General features: G+C 49.0%; 1 protein-coding gene and 1 long non-coding RNA gene across 4 annotated transcripts in view; one reads left to right on the top strand and one right to left on the bottom strand.

Annotated features, from left to right (window-relative positions):
- Positions 1-7,234: 7,234 nt before the first annotated feature.
- Positions 7,235-11,433, bottom strand: LOC123588790. The gene is made up of 2 exons (XR_006708006.1): positions 11,323-11,433; positions 7,235-9,622 (listed from the first exon to the last, which is right to left on the bottom strand). It is a non-coding gene; the product is annotated as an uncharacterized LOC123588790 (long non-coding RNA).
- The window catches only part of SHISA9 (shisa family member 9), a 285,095-nt gene continuing 274,647 nt past the window's right edge, over positions 10,398-20,845 (top strand). The window contains exon 1 of one of the 3 annotated variants that reach the window (XM_045460037.1): positions 10,398-11,432. In XM_045460037.1, the coding sequence (XP_045315993.1) occupies positions 10,747-11,432 (686 nt within the window). In that variant the 5' untranslated portion in view covers positions 10,398-10,746. The remainder of the gene's footprint in view (positions 11,433-20,845) is intronic. The other 2 variants (XM_045460033.1, XM_045460034.1) reach the window with 2 other exon arrangements.

The raw sequence follows: 20,845 nt of genomic DNA, 5'->3' as shown, positions 1-20,845 counted from the left end.
GACACCTTCAGATTAAAAGTAAGGGGATGGAGAACCATCTATCATGCTAATGGTTGACAAAAGAAAGCCTGAGTAGCCATACTCGTATCAGACAATTTAGACTTTAAAATAAAGACTGTAACAAGAGATGAAGAAGGGCATTATATCATAATTTAAGGGGTCTACCCACCAAGAAGACCTAACAATTGTAAACATTTATGCTCCAAATGTGAGAGCACCCAAATATATAAATCAATTAATCACAAACATAAAGAAACTCATTGATAATAATACCATAATAGTAGGGGACTTAAATACCCCACTTACAGCAATGGAAACATCATCACAGCAATGGGCACATCCTGACACAGAAAATCAACCAGGAAACAATGGCTTTGAATGACACACTGGGCCAGATGGACTTAACAGATATATTCAGAACATTTCATCCTAAAGCAGAGGAATATACATTCTTCTCCAGTGCACATGGAACATTCTCCAGAATAGATCACATACTGGGACACAAATCAGCCCTCAAAAAGTATAAAAAGATCAAGATCATACAGTGCATATTTTCAGACCACAACGCTATGAAACTTGAAATCAACCACAAGAAAAAATTTGGAAAAATAACAAATACTTGGAGACTAAAGAACATCCTACTAAAGAATGAATGGGCTAACCAAGAAGTTAAAGAGGAAATTGAAAATTACATGGAAGCCAATGAAAATGATAACACCACAACCCAAAACCTCTGGGATGTAGCAAAGGCAGTCAAAAGAGGGAAGTATATAGCAATCCAGGCCTTCCTAAGAAGGAAGAAAGGTCTCAGATACACAACCTAACCTTACACCTTAAAGAACTGGAAAAAGAACAGCAAATAAAACCTAAAACTATCAGAAGACAGGAAATAATAAAGATCACAGCAGAAACCAATGGTATTGAAACTAAAAAACAAATACAGTAGAACGGATCAATAAAACCAGAAGCTGGTTCTTTGAAAGAATTAACAAAATTGATAAACCCCTAGCCAGTTTGATCAAAAAGGAAAAAGGAAAGGACCCAAATAAATAAAATCAAGAATGAAAGAGGAGAGATCACAACCAACACAGAAGAAATAAAAAAACAATAATAAGAGAATATTATGAGCAATTATATGCCAATAAAATGGGTAATCTGGAAGAAATGGACAAATTCCTACAAACATATAAACTACCAAACTGAAACAGGAAGAAATAGAAATTTGAACAGACCCATAACCAGTAAAGAAATCAAATTAGTAATAAAAAAATCTGCCAAAAAACAAGAGTCCAAGGCCAGATGGCTTTCCAGGGGCATTCTACCAAACATTTAAGGAAGAGTGAACACCTATTCTCCTGAAGCTGTTCCAAAAAATAGAAATGGAAGGAAAACTTCCAAACCCTTTCTATGATTCCAGAATTACCTTGATTCCAAAACCAGACAAAGGCCCCACGAAAAAGCAGAACTATAGATCAATTTCCCTGATGAACATGGATGCAAAAATACTCAACAAGATATTAGTGTACCAGATCCAACAATCCATGAAGAAAATTATTCACCACGACCAAGTGGGATTTATACTTGGGATGCAGGGCTGGTTCAATATCTGCAAAACGATCAATGTGATTCATCTCATCAATAAAAGAAAGGACAGGAACCACATGATCCTGTCAGTAGATGCAGAGAAAGCATTTGACAAAATACAGCATCCTTTTTTGATAAAAACCATTAAGAAAGAAGGGATAGAAGGATGATACCTCAAGATCATAAAAACCATATATGAAAGACCCAACACTAATATCCTCAGTGGGGAAAAACTGACAGCTTTTCCCCTAAGGTCAGGAACAAGACAGGGATGTCCACTCTCAGCACTGTTATTCAACATATTATTGCAAGCCTTAGCCTCAGCAGACAACACAAAGAAATAAAAGACATACAAATGGGCCAGGAGTAGGTTAAACTTTCAGTCTTCGCAGATGACATGATACTCTATATGGAAAACCAAAAAGATTCCACCAAAACCTGCTAGAACTGATCCATGAATTCAGCAAAGTGGCAGGATAAAAAATCAATGCACAGAAATCAGTTGCATTCCTATACACCAACAACGAAGCAACAGAAATAGAAATCAAGGAATCAATTCCATTTACAATTGCCCCAAAACCCATAAAATACCTAGGAATAAACCTAACCAACGAGGTGAAAAATCTATACACTGAAAACTATAGAAAGCTTATGAAAGAAATTGAAGAATACACAAAAAAAAATGGAAAAGTATTCCGTGCTTCTGGATAGGAAGAACAAATATTGTTAAAATGTCAATACTACCCAAAGCAATCTACATATTTAAGGCAATCCCTATCAAAATAACACCAGAATTCTTCACAGAGCTAGAACAAACAATCCTACAATTTGTTTGGAACCAGAAAAGACCCTGAATAGCCAAAGCAATCTTGAAAAAGATAACCAAAGCAGGAGGCATCACAATCCTGGACTTCCTGCTGTAATTATGACAACAGTATGGTATTGGCATAAAAACAAACACTCAGATCAATGGAACAGAACAGAGAATCCAGAAATGGACCCACAAACGTAGGGCCAACTAATCTTTGACAAAGCAGGAAAGAATATCCATTGGAATAAAGACAGTCTCTTCAGCAAGTCATGCTGGGAAGACTGGAAAGTGACCTGTAGAAAATGGACCTGGACCACTTTCTTACACCATACACAAAAATAAACTCAAAATGGATGGAAGACCTCAATGTAAGACAGGAAGCCATCAAAATCCTTAAGGAGAAAGCAGGAAAAAAACCTCTTTGACCTTGGCCGCAGCAACTTCTTACTCAACATGTCTCTGGAGGCAAGGGAAACAAAAGCAAAAATGAACTATTGGGACCTCATCAAGATGAAAAGCTTCTGCACAGCGAAGAAAACAATCAGCAAAAGTAAAAGGCAACTGACAGAATGGGAGAAGATATTTGCAAATGACATATCAGATAAAGGGCTAGTATCCAAAATCTATAAAAGTTATCAAACTCAACACCCAGAAAACAAAAAATCCAGTGAAGAAATGGGCAAAAGACATGAATAGACACTTTACCAAAGAAGACATCCAGATGGCCAACCGACACATGAAAACAATGCTCAATATCACTTATCAGGGAAACACAAATCAAAACCACAATGAGATACCACCTCACACATGTCAAAATGGCTAACGTTAATAAGTCAGGCAACAACAGATGTTGGCGAGGATGTGGAGAGAGGATCTCTTTGGCATTGCTGGTGGGAATGCAAACCGGTGCAGCCACTCTGGAAAACAGTATGGAGTTTCCTCAAAAAATTAAAAATAGAACTACCCTACGACCTAGCAATGGCACTACTAGGTATTTATCCAAGGGATAGAGGTGTGCTGTTTCGAAGAGACATATGCACCCCAATGTTTGTAGCAGAACTATCGACAATAGCCAAAGTATGGAAAGAGCCCAAATGTCCATCGATGGACGAATGGATAAAGAAGATGTGGTGTATATACAATGGAGTATTACTTGGCAATCAAAAAGAATGAAATATTGCCATTTGCAACTACATGACTGGAACTAGAGGATATCATGCTAAGTGAAATTTGTCAGTCTGAGAGAGACATATATCACATGACTTCACTCATATGAGAACTTTAAGAGACAAAGCAGATTAACACAAGGGAAGGGAAGCAAAAATAATAAAAAACAGGGAGGGGACAAAAACATAATAGACTCCTAAATATGAGAACAAACAGAGGGTTACTGGAGGGGTTGTGGGAGAAGGGATGGGCTAAATCAGCAAAGGGCATTAAGGAATCTACTCCTTAAATCATTGTTGCACTATATGCTAACTTGGATGTAAATTAAAAAAATAAATAAAATTAAAATTAAATAAAAGAGAATAGGGGTGCCTGGGTGGCTCAGTCGGTTAAGCGTCCGACCTCGGCTCAGGTCATGATCTCACGGTCTGTGGGTTCGAGCCCTGCGCTGGGCTCTGTGCTGACAGCTCAGAGCCTGGAGCCTGTTTCAGATTCTATGTCTCCTTCTTCCTCTGACCCTCCCCTGTTCATGCTCTCTCTCTGTCTCAAAAATAAATAAATGCTAAAAAAAATTTAAAATAAAAAAAAAAGAGAATATACCAAAATTCTTCTTGCCATGGGAGTGTCTGGGTGGCTCCATTGGTAAAACTTGATCTCAGCTCAGGTCTTGATGTCATGGTTGTGAGTTCAAGACCAGCATTGGACTCCACACTAGGCAGAAAGCCTACTCAGAAAAAAAATTCTTCTTGCTATGTTACTGAGAATGCTTACATGTTGCTGGGATGTCCCCTTTGAGAAGCCTTTGCCTGTGTAGGCTGAGCGAAACATCCTCCTGTAAGTTCCCACACGCTTGGCCTCTCATTCTGCCAGAGTTGCATCCCCTACATAGAGGACAGTCTGCAGAATTGGTGAGGCCCTGTGTTCAGAAATCATTTGAGTTCCAAGGTAACGGCAGAGCAGCAGACAAAGCATGGGGCCCTCCTGAGCATGGGTTGCTGCATGGAGAGCAAGGATCTTGTCTCAGCCTTCGGTCTCCCCAGGGCTCAGGGCAGTGCCTGACACCTGCTAGCCTCCTTCAGGTTGCCTGTCATAAGAGTGACTCTTTACTAAGCACTGCCTAAGGTCCGTTTCACTGTGTCAAGCGTTCTATGCAAGATATGGGGTGTTTGTAATATTAGAAGATATGGAGTGTTTGTTATATTCCTGGGGAAAGCACCACTCTTTTTAAGTTTTTATTTATTTATTTATTTATTTATTTATTTATTTATTATTTATTGAGAGAGCACACCTGTGCATGGCGGAAGGGCAGAGAGAGAGAGAGAGAGAGAGAAAGAATTCTAAGCAGGCTCTGCACACTGTCAGCGTCGAGTCCAACACAGAGTTGAACTCATGAACCATGAGATGATCGGAGCTAAAATCAAGAGTCAGAAAGGCTTAACGGACTGAGCCACCCAGGTGCCCCAGGAAAGCACCATTCCTATCCACATCTGATAGATGGGGAAACTCAGGCTTAGAAAGGTTAAGTGACTCATTTGAGGTCATAAACCTCATATGAGGAAGAACTAGGATTTCAACACGGGGCAGTTGTCAATCGATTTCGCAGTGTCTGCTCATCCACAGTGTTCGTTTGTGGCAACTGGGAGGTGCTACTGGCATCTAGTGGGTAGAGTCCAGGGATGCTGCTGAACCTTCTACGATGCACAGGACAGCCCCCCGACACCAGCTCCCCACAGCACAGAATGATCCACTCTAAAATGTCAATATCACTGGGGCACCTGGGTGGCTCCGCCCGGTAAGCGAGTACTTTGGCTCAGGTCACGATCTCATGGTCTTTAAGTGTGAACCACTCATCCGGGTCTGTGCTGACAGCTCAGAGCCCGGAGCCTGCTTCAGATTGTGTGTCTCCCTCTCTCTCTCTGCCCCTCCCCCACTCACTCTGTCTCAAAAATAAATGAACATTTAAACAATGTTAGATAAAAGGGGGTGCCTGGGTGGCACAGTCGGTTAAGCCTCCAGCTCTTGATCTCGGCTGAGGTCATGATCTCACAGTTTGTGGGTTCCAGTCGGGCTCTATGCTGACAGCTCACAGCCCGGAGCCTGCTTCAGATTCTGTGTCTCCGTCTCTCCCTGCCCCTTCTCTGTTCATACTCTGTCTCAGTCTCAAAAATAAATAAATACTGAAAAAAGAATGTCAACAGCATTGAAACTGAGGAACCCTGTCCTCATACCAAAACCCACATTTCCTAAACACAAGACACTGCCTCTTATTTTCTTTATTTATATTTTATTAATAAATACTACAATGTATTTATTATTCTTCTTAAATGTACTTTAAATTGACGTGCACCTGAAATGTTTCTGCCCATGAAGCCAAGTGTGGACGTGTCGTTATTTTTTTCTGACACACATTAAAAGTAAATATAAAATTGTTAAAAAAAAAACATGTTTGGGTATCACCAAAAATCCTCTCACCTACCTCTTGTAGTCTGGGGAAACCCAACTTTAGACCCGCTTCACTTCTCTTGTAGTTTATCTTTTATCTTACTTTATCTTTTCAGAAAAAGAGAATAAAATACATCAAATCAGTGTGTTGCCCCCGCAAGGCAAGGAGCTGGCCACATTTTGGCTTCTGTTGGAGAAAGTCATCCAGGGGACATGACCTCCAGTTGACCCCGAAGCTGGAGGTGGGCAATCAGAGGCTCGTCACCCCCTCCTCTGTCCTTGCAATGTATATTCCACCCACTGTTCTGGCACTAGGAGTCTGCTTCAAGGATGCAGCCTTGGGAGAGCAAAGTGCTCTTAAGACCATCTGGACAATATACTACTGACCCCCATTGCGAGCTCTGTGTAATATAAACTTGTAAGATTCTGGCAGGCAGTTGCAGAGATCCACTCGCCTTGCAGGGCCCAGGGCAGGCCTTGTAAGTTCCCTAGCTTATTACCCCCACCACCCGCCCATCTGGAGACATCTGCCCCTTCTTTGGTCTCTCCTTACGCTCTGTATATGGGAGTCTAGTTTTGATTCCCCGCCCCCCCCCCCAGCCCCCAGGTAGCTCTTAAGGTTTCGAACCAACAGCTTCCGAGTCCTCTCATTTCTTTTTTCTCAAGGCTAACAGTTGCTAAGAAACCTTTTTGAAACCCTAAAAGCCACCCGATGAGGACTATTAACAATCAACGCCTTCAGGTGAGGGCCACAACACAAATAGTCTGATTTGTGGAGTTGCTTATAGAGGGACACGGGCTCCGAGTCCTGGTGAGCAAACCTCCTTTGTAACATCGCTCCTTCCCCCTTAATTGTTGGGAGTACGGTTGCAGGCTCCTTGCAAATGGTGCTGCAGACTGACATAATTAAGCCTAGAGCAAACGAGATTCTTCTTTAGGTATTAAAAGTGCCTGTCTTGTAAATAATGTCATCATCTCTTTCATAGAAAGCACTTTCATTAAGAGCTGCGTTTTAATTTCAACACATTTACATGAATTCATTTGGGTAGTGGTGGGGGGTGGTCTTTGATGATGATTTTTCATCTTCCATGAACTTGACAGGTGTTTCAATTAGGAAGTTAATAACCATCCCCCCCCACACCGCACCCCTCCCCGTGAGGAACCCTGAAAGAAATGTTTTCTCAACCACATGTTCTAAATGGGGACATGTTCTCAATAATCACACACCTATTAGGCGGCAGTGACTCTATTTACTGAGTTGACATACCCAGAGGAAAGTGGCTTTCTTCCTTTAAAGAGTAAAATGAGCCTGATTCCCCCCTTCTTGTACATATTTTTCAAAGGCTTGGGAAACAGGTGTGGGCGATATTCCAGAGGGGCAGGCGGGAACAGCAAGGGAATTTGCTTTGGGTGAAGCTCACAGGGGGAGCAGGTTTAGAGTTTGGGATCTGGCAAATAAGCCGCGAAGGTCGGTCTATTAGGTCGGCTTCTTTCTGAAGCAGGCTCCCTGCACTCTCCTTGTGACAAACAGGGGGCAGTCTCTGTTAATTAAAGCCGGGAACAGCAGCCTGAGTGAGTCTCCTCTGAGAACCGGACTCAAATGTTCTGGTGACAGGCAATATTTTACAGAGATTGGAGACATTCTAAAATGGACTTTGCTGTCTAGATTTTGTCTCTTTTGGCGAAGGTGCTTTTTTTTCCTCTTTCTTAAAATCAAATTTAGAAGTATCTGAACACCCCCAACTCTTGTGGGAAGGTGTCTGTGACCTATTCTTCTACCAGGCCACTGACCTAGGCTCCCAGCCCTATCTATGCTTGCTGGGAGGTGCCTTGGTGGGGTGCGGTGGGGGTGGGCAAGCAGGAAAGCAGAGGTTAGGAGTCTGGCATTCTGCACCCAGCTTTCCCATTTGCTGACCATGTGACCTTGGGACAAAGCCCTTAACCTCTTTGAGCCTCAGCTTCCTGGACCTCGGCAGGCCTGCTGGAACAGTCCTTTCCTATTCTGATTTAGTGCCTAGAAATATCCCAATCCCTCTGCGTGGTCCTGACAGCAGAAACTCCATTGTCTGTTCCTGTCGTACGGGTTCCTTTCCTCCCTTGGTTTAACACCAACGGTCTTGCGTAAGAGAGCTTAGTAAGTTAATCAAAACAGCCTCTAAGTATTTTTTGAGTGTTTGTCATGCTTCTCGCTGCTGTAGGTGCTGGGAGATGCTGCAGGAATCAAGGCCCCTTTCTGTCCTGGAGTTTACCAATCGACGTGTGGAGACAGGAGACAGGCAAAAACCAAATATATAACGTAATGTCAGATGGACAGGGAGTCTGGAGGCCTATTTTAGGAAGGCACTACCTGGAATGGTTAGAACACAGACCCAGGAGTCACATTTGTTGGGTCAAATGCCAACTGGGTAGCGTCCCTTGCTGCGCTACTATGGGCAATTGGTTTAATTGCTTTGGGCCTCAGTCTCTCCCTCTGTTGTGTGGGCCCGGTAATATTACCTAGAGATAGAGTTAAATAAGATCAGTCACTCAAGTGGTTTAGCAACTATTCCCAGATTGTCTGCGAGATGCCAGGCACTGCTTTGAGCATCTGTGAGGAGGTGATTTTAGAAAAGACAAGCTTAGTGGGTATGTTGTAAGCATCGAATAAATGTCAGCTATCATTAGCTCTCACACACCAATGCTTGTGTTTGTAGAGGCTCACACAGTGGTGGTGGGTGTGGGTCGACAGACATGTCACACTACCCTATTTCGGGAACCTCATTCCGATGGCTCTGATGCATTTAGACTGAACAATCTCACACCTTGTCCAGGTGGGTTTGGGACAAAATACAGCCCATAATTCAGTGAGTCTCCGAGGGCTGGCATCCTCCTGGATATGCTGGGTCAGGGTCGGCCTGGTTCGTTTTTTTCCTGGAATAGGGTCATTCTATGCTAGTCTTTCGGAAGACAGTAGGTGACATTTTTCGAAGAGAAGGCACAATTAGCTTAGCTCCCTGTCATTCTGAGAAAACTTACAAGAGAGGCCAGCAACCACCTCTCTAGCATGCTTTTTCAGTTAAAGAGAACCCACTATGTCATTTTATGTGGTCCAACTTTTTGGTGCTTTGAAAATGCCTCGAGAAGCCCCTGACTGAAGCCCAGGGCAGGGGGTGGGGTGGTTGGAGGCATCATTTCCCTGCAGATCGCCCAGCCGACTGCAAAGTGTATACTTAGTTAATGCAATTAAAAAAACAAAAACGCAGGGGCGTGTGGAGATCTAAATTCGGTGTCGCAGCTTTGGTGCAAATGCTGTTTGGGGGGCTATTGGAGTCAAATTCAAGCAGAGGACAGAAGTGGGAGAAATGAGAGAGGGCCGACGGATGGCTGGAATCTGCTGAGTGGAGAGGGCAGATTTGGAAATGCTGACGGGCGACGACCGGAGGCTGGAAGCCGAGGAAGCAAGGCCGGACTGCGCCACATCGGGTGAGGATGTCTGGGGGGCTCCGGGAGCACAGGTGCCAGCCGTCTCCGGAGACCCACGCGCGGACTCCAGGCGCGGGAGGGTGGCTGAAGCTAGGTGTCCAGGCCTTGCGTTGCACTGGATCTGGGCGCGCAGAGGAGGCGCGGCGGTGTGCCCTCCTGTGGAACGCAGGGAACGCCGCGAGGTCATAGAGGGACAGAAGTGGCAGGTCCTGGGGCCTAGGAGAGTCCCAAGGAAAGACGTTCCAGGACGTGGGACGTGCCCCTGCCTGGTCTGCTCTCTCCCTACCCCCTGCGCTTCTTCGACTTCACTTCATCTCCAGGCCTTCTCCCGGGGGTGCTGACCTCGGGGCCAGTGGCTTGCCACCCCGCCTTCCCAGCTGAGCCTTGGTCCTCGGCAAGTCCCAGGGAGTAGAACCATCCCGGATGCGCGCCTGGCTGGAGGGCGCATTCGGGGGAAAGGAAGGGCGAGGCGGCCCCGTGCACCATGGAGGGGCGATCCTGATCAGTGTGTACCCCAGTCCGCCTAGGAGTGGAAGCCACTTAGTCTGTCCCTAACCCCTCCGAGTCCCCTCTTCCCTGGAGGGCAGATCGGAGCCGCAGCTCCTCCGCACGCACGCCTGAAAAAGCCACGGGCGGAGCCGCCTCTTCGCCCGGAACAGGTCTGAGCCGTGCCTCCCTCCCGGAGAGGGCGCGGGAGGTCCCGCAGCCATCCTCCACCTGCCGGGAAACCCGAGCGGTGCCTTCAGCCCCGGTGGCTGCCGAAGCTCCCTCCTCCCCGCCCGCCAGCCTAGCTCAGCTCCGCACGCCCCCCAACTCGCTCCCGCCCCCCCCCCGCCCGCCCGAGTCACCTCTTCCGCGCCCCCGCCCCTCTCGAGCTCGCGCCCGTTCCACCCCCCCTTCCCTCCTCTGCCCGCCCTCCTTCCCCTCCCCCTCTCCTCCTGCCCTCCCTTCATTCCACAAGTGTTGCTTCGCTCTCTCCAGCGCACTTGGCGAGCTGGAGAGGTGAGAGGGATCCTGCGAGCCGGCGCAGGGCGGCGAGTCCGGAGCCGCCGGCCAAGGCGAGGCGCGGACAGACCGACGCTCCCCTGCTCTCCGGCCCCCGCCTCTCCCCGTAGCCGGCCGGACCTGCACCCCGCGCTTGCCCCCGCTCATCCTCCCCCCGCCCGGTCAGGCGCGCTCCTTCCCGGCCGGCCCCTCGGCGCGCGGCGCGCTGGAGGCGAACGCGGGCTGAGCCGAGCGCAGTGGCCGCCGACCACCGAGCGCCCCGCGCCGCTCCCTGCATGTGCGGCCCGCGGCGGCTCGCAGCCCCCGGCAGCAGCCTCGGCAGCTTCGGCCGCGCCTCGAGAGGCGGCTGCAGCGGCTCCAGCGGCGGCCGAGCGGCCGAGCCCGGGCTGGGAGACACGATGCGCCGCGTCCTCCGGCTGCTCCTCGGCTGCTTCCTCACCGAGCTGTGCGCCCGCGTGTGCCGGGCGCAGGAGCGAGCGGGGCACGGGCAGCTGGCGCAGCTGGGCGGCGTGGTAGTGCTGGCGGGGGGCAACCGGTCCGGGGCCGCCTCCGGAGAGGCCGGCGAGGGCGCGGGGGCCTCGGACGCGCCCCCGACCCGGGCGCCCACGCCGGACTTCTGCCGGGGCTACTTCGATGTCATGGGCCAGTGGGACCCGCCGTTCAACTGCAGCTCGGGCGACTTCATCTTCTGCTGCGGGACTTGTGGCTTCCGGTTCTGCTGCACATTTAAGAAGCGGCGACTGAACCAGAGCACCTGCACCAACTACGACACTCCGCTGTGGCTCAACACCGGCAAGCCTCCCGCACGCAAGGACGACCCCCTGCACGACCCCACGAAGGACAAGACCAACCTGATCGTTTACATCATCTGCGGGGTGGTGGCCGTCATGGTGCTTGTAGGCATCTTCACCAAGCTGGGGCTGGAGAAAGCGCACCGGCCGCAAAGGGAGCACATGTCCAGGTGGGCTGCCTCCCCTCCCCCCGCCGCCTCCCCTCCAGGCGCCGCTCTCCCTCGTCTTCCCTCTCCACCTTTCCCTGGGCAATGGCGCTTCCCCCACCCCCCCCGCGTCTCCGCTGGGGGAGGTCGCCCGGGAAGCCAACTTCGGCTCCCCGCGCGGAGAGGGGGCGCTGGGCTCCGCACAGGTGTGGACTGGAGCGCGTGTGTGTATGGGGGGGGGGGTCTTTGCACCCGTCACCCTCCCGCCGCCCCCTCCCGCCTAGGATTGAAGCGGGTCTGAGACACACACAGCCCGGGAGCCCGCGGCCCCGGAGTCTTGGGTTTTGGGGAGGGGTCTACCCCTCGGATTCCAGACGCTAGCTTCTAGGTAAACAGGGCAGGCGGGCCCGAAAGGGAAGGGGGGCGTGTGTGAGCCCGCGCGCGCGCGTGTGTGTGAGGGAGGGAAGGAGTGTGTGCCGCCTGCAACTCGTAAGGCTTGCGAAAAAGAGGCGAGGGAGGTGGAGAGAGAGAGAGAGAGAGAGGGGAGGGAGGGCGAGAACAAAAGCCTTGCCTGGAGCGGCCGCCTCTCTCTCCCTGAGCTGCCAGGTCCCCGGAATCAGGACCTCGGTTGCCTCCCGGCCACCCGCACCCCTCGCCCCTTCCCGCCGTCGCCACCTCTCCCTGCTGGGGGCCGGGGCCTTCGCCGCGCGCTGCGCCCCTTGCAGGGGGTTGGCGCGGACTCCAAGGGCGGGAGCCCCCCCTCCCGCCCCCCTGATTCGTCAACTTTCCTGGTTGCCTTATTCATTATGCAAGTCCCAGCGCCAGCAAGTCGCAGCAGATGGGAGAAGGCATTTGGGGATTAATGGAGCTATTTGCCTTTTGCTTTTTTTTAAAAGTGTCTAAATTGATTCGCACAACCCAGTAACTTTGGAGGCCGAGAACGCAACCCCCAGGACTCAGCCCCCAGACCCGACGGAGGCCAGGGTTGGCGTGAGGTCTGGGCGGGCGGGGTTGGCGAGCGACTGGCGGTCTTGGAACGGCTGGATGGCTGGGCGCTAGCTAGCTCGATCTTCTTGCCGAGTGTAGGCAACGGGGGTCGCCATGGGTCCCCCCCCCCCCAGACACACACCCTCCCCACACCTCCGGCGGGGGCCCATGTGTGCTCGTGTGGATGCACGAGCTCCGTGCGCCTGCCTAAAAGATCTGAACAAAGAGACCCACCAAAAATAGGCGAAGGAACATTACCACCTCACTAGTAATTATTTTCTATTTATACGCAGAGTATCCGATGATTCTTTTTTTTCCTCAGAGGGGAGGGATTTGGGGCAAGAGGTGAGGAAGTTCCTCTTGGTTTGGGTCAGCAGGGAGGGGTGGGTGGATGTTGGGGTCTTGAAGCACAAAAGTAAGCTTCCAGGGGATTCAGGAAACCCTGACCCACTGAGCGAGTAACACGCTGGCCCCGCCCACCTCCTGCACCCCCAAGAAGCCCTGTCGCCAGCCCCACAGGCCGGAGTTTCACTTCCCCGCAGTCCCCGCCAGTCCCTGTAGCTTCCCGGGGTCTGTGTTGAGGTGAAGGAAGAGTACCGAGGCAGGACTGCGGCAGGCGGCGGGTGTCGCCTTGGAAGGAAGAGAGTCCCCCATGGATAGGTAGCCTGCCTTGCAGATTCGGGTTAATTCTTCTGCTGAAGTATCCACTGAGACTTTCCCTTGCAAACCAGCGCTTACAGAAGTCCTCCTGGGTGTTTGGGTGGGGGGTGGAGGAGGGGAGGAAAGGCGGGAGAAGGGGAGGTGGGAGGGTGCCAGCGGAGCTAAGGGTGGGCGGCTCCCTTTGGCCTGCGGCGGGAGAAGGTGATGTGTGATCTTCAGGCTCCGCGTGATCTGGGTATTCCTGTCGAGAGCGCTCCACCGCCGACCTGAGGGCCCAGGAGCGACTCCCATTCCTGTCCTGCCACCTTGCAGCTCTTGTCTGGAGGAAAAGAGTCCCCCCTCCCCCCCCCCCCCCCCCAGCTTGGTCAGTTGTGGCCACTTCTGCAGGGACCACTAAAGGGCTGCTTGGGGGTGGCATCGCGGGCCACCCACTCTGATAACAGAGCCTGGCCACAGGACTCTCCGGGTACAGTTTGGAAATTCCAGAATGCGGTAGAAGTACATTCTCTTGAAGAGAAAGGATAGTTGATTTTTATTGGCAGTTTCCACCCTGTGGTTTTCAACCCCAGCTGCTGTTTAGGACCACCTGGAGTGCTTTAAAAAAAAAAAAAAAAATCGTGTTGCTAGGGGCCCCGCCCTCGACAATTTCCATCAGAATCTCTAGGGTTGCTGAGTCTGTGTACTTTTGTAAAGCTCTCTAGGTTTTCCAGCGTGTGGACAGTTACCATTACGGAAAATGAAGGAACATTTGCCAAGCACCGTATTAGGGGTGTGTGTGTGTGTGCACGTGCATGTGTGTGTAAACACGCCTTTAGTGTGCACGGCTGCCCTAGGAGACAAGTGCTGTCAATTCCCACTGATAGATGAGAAAATCATGGTTCAGGTTGGATGGCTTCTCCAAGGTCACACAGTTATAAAACTGCAGTCCCCAGGCCCCTGATTTCAACGGTGTTTTCAGTGCCAGTGAGCATTGGATGGGGGTGGGGGTGGGGGCTTCCTAAAATGCACATTCTTGTGTTCTGTCTGGAAAGGTTCTGGGTCAGTAAAGGTCTGGGATGAGCCCCAGAAATCCGCATGTAACAGTCTCCCTGAATGGCTCTTCAAAAGTGGCCTTGACGTTCTTGAGGAAGACTGTTCTTGAGTTTGGGACTATTTTTTACATTCTTGGGAATGGATGAATTAATCCAAGGCCACTCCCTTATTTGCATTTGGTTGTGTGTTTTCAGCTCGTATTTCTGCTTTGTGTATTTGTGGTGCTGGGGGCTGCCCCAAGGACCGTCCAAATGCATGTTGCACTGTGTGTGTGCAGTTGTTCATTTCAAGTTCTGGCCACAGCCATGAGCTCATTGGGTTTTGCTTGTGGGGGCCAGGGGGTACCTGGGTGGGGTGCACCCAGCCACCTGAGAGCTTCTGGGTGCAATTAACGTCTCAGCCACAGCCTCTTAATTTATTTTGTCTTGGGCTGTGCGGGTCACTGAGATGAGGGGTTCATTCTCATTTCATCGGAAAGCACCCCTAGGTCACCAGTTGCTCCTGGTGACCCGTGAGCTTGTGATATCCCGGAAGAGGCCTCGGTGATGTCGGTTTTCAGACCCAGAGTCCTGGGCATGTTGGCTGCTCCCTTCTGGGCCGCCTGGGACCTGAAAACAGGAGAAAGTCGCTAACTCCAGGAGCTGCGGGGGTCTCACCCACGATATCAGAAGAGCTTCAGAGACCCTCATTCGCCAGCCAGAGCAGCATTACATCCAGCCACTGTGGATCGGGACAAGTGACTGCAAACAGTGGCCGGCTGTGGTTACCCAACCATGCAGGCATGTTTTGTTTGGTCTGCAAGGTGTGGCTATTTATGTATTCTTATTTTTATTTTAAAGTTTCACTCTCTCTCCCTTTTTTTTTTTTTTTTTTTTTTTTACAGTGAAACATTTTGCACATACAAAAGAAAAAACTTGAAACATAAAAATGTCTTTAGGGTTTGTCACTCCCTGTACGACTGCCATTTGGAGCCGGCTCATTCTCAGTAGTGGGGGGGGGGGGCTGTTCTGTGCATCGTAGGGGGTCTGGCAGCACGCTTCGACTCCACCCACTATGCCAATAGCACCCCCTTACAACCCGGCTGTGACAGTTAAAAAAAATGTCCTCAGTCATAGCCACATGTCATCCGGGGGTAGAATCACCCCCAGTTGAGAGTTACTAATCCAGGCCACACAATTATTAGTGTTTTGTCATGTTTGCTTTAGTACACACTCTGTATTTTCTTTTCCTCTGTCCCTTTCTCCCTCCCTTTCCTTTTCCTGTGTTTCTTGGCTGAAACATTTGAAAACGAATTGCAGACATGGCACTTCATCCCTAAATACTTCAGCGTGGATTGCCTAAGAACAAGGACATTCTCCCCCACGACACAATCCTAGGGTCACCCTCGAGAAGAAGGGCAGAAAGTCTGTCATACCATCAAGTAGCCAATCAGGGTAACATTTTCCTGGTCGTACCAAAGATGTCCTCTGGAGCTTGAGCTCCCAAACTCGGATCCGGTCAAGGCTCACTGCATCTGCCTGTAAAATTTCTTCAGTCTCTGTCATACATTGTGTTTTAAAACCAACTTAGAACTAAGGAGATTTCACGTAGAAATCCCGATTCCTGACTTCTCTTGAGAAACTGGTAATTTGGACAACACTGACGTGCATTTTCCCAGGGAAGCTGTTGGTTGCCACCCAGTGGTGAGTTCCCTCTTTAGGAAGCTCTCAGGTTGGCCTCTGTCTCCACCCCCCACTCTGGAGTCCCTGGAGACTCAGTCGAGCCTACCTCAAGTCAGATGTCTGGAGATTCCATCCAGCCTGGCCGCTTAGGAGCTGTGTGACCTTGGGAATGTGACTTCACCTCTCTGAGTTTTAGATTCTTGTCTGTAGAATGAGACACTGGTGATCCCTATGTCCCAGGCTTGTGCGAGGTTTCACTGAGACTGGACTTGGGAGGCGCTTAGCACAGGACCTCTTTATGGTCACTGCTCAGCAAGTTTTACCCCTTTGCCATCACCCTTATTACTGGAATTTTCTACCCCTTACCTGCCAAAGGGGTAAATGTTGTAGTCTGAAACTCAGTACCTAGTCCTTGCCCTGTTCCATCTTTTAAGCTGTGTGGCATTGGTCCAGTCTTCTAACTCCTTCAGAGTTAAGCAGCAGAGGGGGACAGGTTCAGAATAGGAGAGAAGATCCGGGAATGGCCTCATTAAGTGCCTTGCAAAGTGTTGGCCTGGGTGATATGAAAGAAGCCTTGTCCAGCCTGCTATTTCACCACGAGCTTGTGTATAAGTGCTCATTTAATTCCAGGCCCTGCCCCAGTGAGGCAGGCCTTAGGACAGTGTGCCTCTGAAGAGGCACAGATTGCTTTCCGTGAGGATGAACAAGGCCCTGGGGAGTGGAGGAGTCAGACTTCCAACCCGGACAGTCTGAGGCCAGGGCACAGGTCCCTGACCACTAGGCTGCACGGCCTTTGAGTGGACACGTGCTGGACTAACGTGCTCTCAGATCGCGAAGAAGTGCTTGCTGTTCTGCAAATGGCGACACGTGCAGGGGGGCCAGTTCAAGGAGCCCCTGTAAGATCAAGACCAGGAGTGTTTCCTGCATCCGCCCCTGGCAGGGCCAGTGCCCTTGGAAGGAGCCGTTGATGAGAAGCGACCTTGGGGGCAGGAATGTGTGTTTGAAGCTCCATACGCTTGAGGCCAGTAGGGAACACATGTCATTATTTTGCCCACCTTCAAACAGAATCAGAAATCCAAGTGGCACATTGCACAGCACAGTGTCCTGGGTGCTTTTCAAACACGCTTCAGAAGAGCTGGAGTCCCTTTTAAAGAGGCGGTATCAACCGATAAACGTCTCCCCTCCTTTTGCCTTTTCTCTCTTATCGCTGCCCCTTTTCCCTGCATGTCTGTGGTTACCCTCTGGCTTTGACCAGCTCCCCAGCTTGGAGAAACCCTTGCAGGCAAATCTTGTTGCCTATGGAGAAGTGTCTATAAATTCTTTCTCGTGGCAGGTTACTTCTCTTTGGGCGATGGAGTCCTTGCATTTTAGCAGTCACCTTCAGTGGGGTATGTGCTTTACGCAGTAAAAGGCACACATTTTAAGTTTAAGTGTGGCTTCAGGAGCTTTGCCTCTACCTGTGTAACCACCACTCCAGAAAGTCACCTCATGCCCATGGCCCTTGCGTTCTTGAAAAAGTAAAAGATGCTTCAGAGGAAATGTTCCGGAATCCTATTCAGGTGTTTAAATGTCAGAACATAGTTTAGACCTCGGGATTCCTGGGAGCTTTGAAGCCAGATGAGGAGGTTCTGAGCTCTGTTTGGGACTGTTGGGGTCTTTTATTTGCTCGCTGTGATTGGAAAGTGAAGGAACACCGTATTCTCTTTTTGTTCCTCACATATGCCAAGCTCATTGCTACCTTGGAACTGTCGCGTTGGCTTGGCTCGAATCCTCTGTCAGACCTCATGCGCTGGCTCCCTCGCCATTGAGGTCTCCGCTCTGGTGTCGCCTTCTCCGAGAAGCCGTCCCTGATGACCCTGACGACTCAGTTACAACTGCCCGCCCCCCTCCGGCTCGTCGCCTGGTGTTTCTTGCTTCATTTCACATTACAGCCTAAAGTTAACTTATTAATTTCCTGGTTTGCTACTTGATTATGTGTATCTTTGCTTTACTGTCCAAAGTAAGGAGTGTGAGGACACCACATCTCTTCTGTTGTATCCTCAGTGCCTAGAACAGTATCTGCCACGGACAAAACCAGTGTCTGGTTTCTGACATCATAATTTACAAAAGAAAGTATCTTGTCTTTTGTTCATTCATTCCTTCACCCATTTGTGTATTCATTTCATAGGTATTTATTGAGTACCTATGGCATACCTATTACCGTTTTGAGAGCTATAAGAGAATAGTGACAATACAGACGCAATCCCTTCACTCAAAAGAGCTAACAGTCAAATGGCACGAGACAAGTAACACACGAGTACATCTAGAAAGAAATTGACACTAAATTGAAACTTAGGAAATTGCCAATATTCAATCATCTATGACCACAAAAATGGCAATGTTTCAAGGTAGTTGTTCTGAGCTGGGACAAGAGATATCAAAGAAAAGTGTAGTTTCTTTAGTAAGGTACCTGTATTAGTTATGGTTCTCCAGAGAAACAAAACCTGTAGGAGATATATATAGAGAGAGAGCAAGAGTGAGATACATGATGTGGACTTGCCATTAGGAAGTCTGAAATCTGCAGAGCTGACATCCCAGTTTGAAGGCTGTCAGGCAGGAAAACTCCCTTTTACTCAAGAGAGGGTGGGACTTTTGTCTCTGCATGCCTTCAACTGATTAGATGAGGCCCACCCGAATGCTAGAGGGCAACGTACTCAGTCTGTTGAATGTCACTGTTCATCTCATCCGAACACACATTCTCAGATGCATCCATGAGGACGTTTGACCAAATATTTGGGCACCCTGTGCCATAGTCAAGTGGACACTTAAAAGCTACCATTATAGTTCTTTTAGGAACTTAGTACTCAGAGTATGTCCTGTGGAGCCGCCTCATTTTCGTGACCTGGGAGCTTGAGTGGAAGAATCTCATGCCCTGCCTCAGACTTACTGAAATAGAATCTACATTTTTAACAAGTCCCCGAGGTAGCACGAATGCACATGGTTTGAGAAGCACCCAAACTATGTGCCGCAAATAGATGGCAAATCCTTGGGAATTTGGTTTATAGCGCATAGTTGGTGATGTCCATTGTCTTATTTATGAAGCTTTTTGGACACGTATTTTAACATGTTTTTTGGTCTGTACCCTAATCCATACACATTTGTTGTACTAATAAGTATGTGCATGGACCAGTGAACAGTTGTTAGGTACATTGTAAAGCACACATAAAAACAAATTTTAAGCTGAGCTGAAGGTGCAGTAAATATTAAAGTCTGTTGGTAAGCATGATGACGTCATGCAATCATTAGCTAATGTCAAATCATGATGTTTGTTTTTTTTTTTTTTTCAACGTTTATTTATTTTTGGGACAGAGAGAGACAGAGCATGAACGGGGGAGGGGCAGAGAGAGAGAGAGAGAGACACAGAATCGGAAACAGGCTCCAGGCTCTGAGCCATCAGCCCAGAGCCCGACGCGGGGCTCGAACTCACGGACCGCAAGATCGTGACCTGACTGAAGTCGGACGCTTAACCGACCGCGCCATCCAGGCGCCCCTCATGATGTTTGTTGAGGATGAAACTTATCATTAATAAACAGTCCACATTTTGAATATTTTTCATGAGAACTTTGACTATTTTTGGCTGACTTGGCTTTGATCTGAATAGAACATTGTTGTTTTTAACCTTGTAACAAGCTAGCTGTTGAAGAAAAGTGGAGAGGCAACGCAATTGTTTTCTTTTTATGTGTATATATAAAATTTACTGGTTTCCATACAATACCCAGTGCTCATCCCAACAGGTTCCCTCCTCAATGCCCATCACCCACAACGCGATTGTTTTCTTGTGCTTCCTCTATCAGAATTTTCTTCAGCCTGTGGTTTTGTTACGGTTGGGGGGGGCGGTGGTGGTGGTTGAGCCATGCGCCTGCTTAGTGATGGTTAGCCTTGCTAAACCTAGATAATGTATCTGCCTATCCCCTTTAGGGGGGCACATAGCTGTAATATGGGCAATGTACCCCAGTCACCGTTCTTGGCCTGAGCTTCCTGATTCTCGCTGGCTGATGTGGGCATCTCAAGTGAGGGTGCCAGCATCCATACCCATATTGGACTGATTCCTCACTTGAACGACTAAAGACCATGCACAGGAGTTCTTGGATTTCCTGTCCTTATGCCGAATCATTTTATGTGGTCTATCGAGTGAGTGGACTCTACTTTGAAGGCTGCTTTTCCAGGATATGGAGGCCTCTGAAGAACTCTCATCTCCATTGCATGCCCTGGGAAGGGCTGCCTTGGGGAAAAGCATCCCTGGCTTTTGGGCTGGGTTTTCAGGAATTTCAGTACCCCAGAGAGGCCCAGGGAATGTGCAGATAGCCGCGCTGACCGAGTTCGTGGTAGCTGTCCTGATAAGTTACTTTGCCAACCTCTTGAAAGCCTGAATAACATGGAATTCCGGGGGGGACTCCTTAGAGGAACTGGTGAAAGCTATGGCTCCTTGCTTGAGAAAAATGCACAAACAAAATTTCCATTCAATTCCCGAGGGGTCCAGGGACCCCCGGAAGTTCATGATGAAGATCCTGTTTAGAAGTGAAAAAGGCATATCAGGTTTGGAGCGCCTGCTTTACCTCAAACCTTCCGTTTCCTGCAGCCTCCTTGAGTTTCAGACTCTGCTTACAGCACAGAGTGAGGAAGGAGGCTGAACTCTAATTTCAGAGACACTCGGGTTTGTATCTCAGTCCCTGCAGTGATGTGCCGGGTGAACTTGAACAGTTTTTTTTTGCTCCATAAAATGGGTAGGATAATCCTCACCTTGAAAGCTTCCTTCCTTATTGCCTATCCTCCAGCTTCATTGGCCTTTTGGCTTGTACTTCAAGTATATGAACTCTTTACTGCCCCAGGGCCTTTGCATTTGCTGCTCCTGCTGCCAGGAAGTTTCTTTCCATCACCTTTACACAACCAACTCCTTCTTACAGTTCAGGGCTCACCTCAAATGTCAACTCCTCAGGAAAGCTTTTCCTGGTCACCTTATCTCTCTCTCTCTCTCTCTCTGTTTATGTAGAATTTTAGAAAAGTGTACAATTCAGTGGTTTTTGACATATTCATAAATTGAAGCAACTATCACTCCTG

Source organism: Leopardus geoffroyi, chromosome E3 (assembly GCF_018350155.1).
Source record: "Leopardus geoffroyi isolate Oge1 chromosome E3, O.geoffroyi_Oge1_pat1.0, whole genome shotgun sequence".
Classification (NCBI taxonomy): domain Eukaryota; kingdom Metazoa; phylum Chordata; class Mammalia; order Carnivora; family Felidae; genus Leopardus; species Leopardus geoffroyi.
The sequence above is the reverse complement of the archived record's forward strand: the minus strand, read 5'-3'. Positions and strand labels throughout refer to the sequence as shown.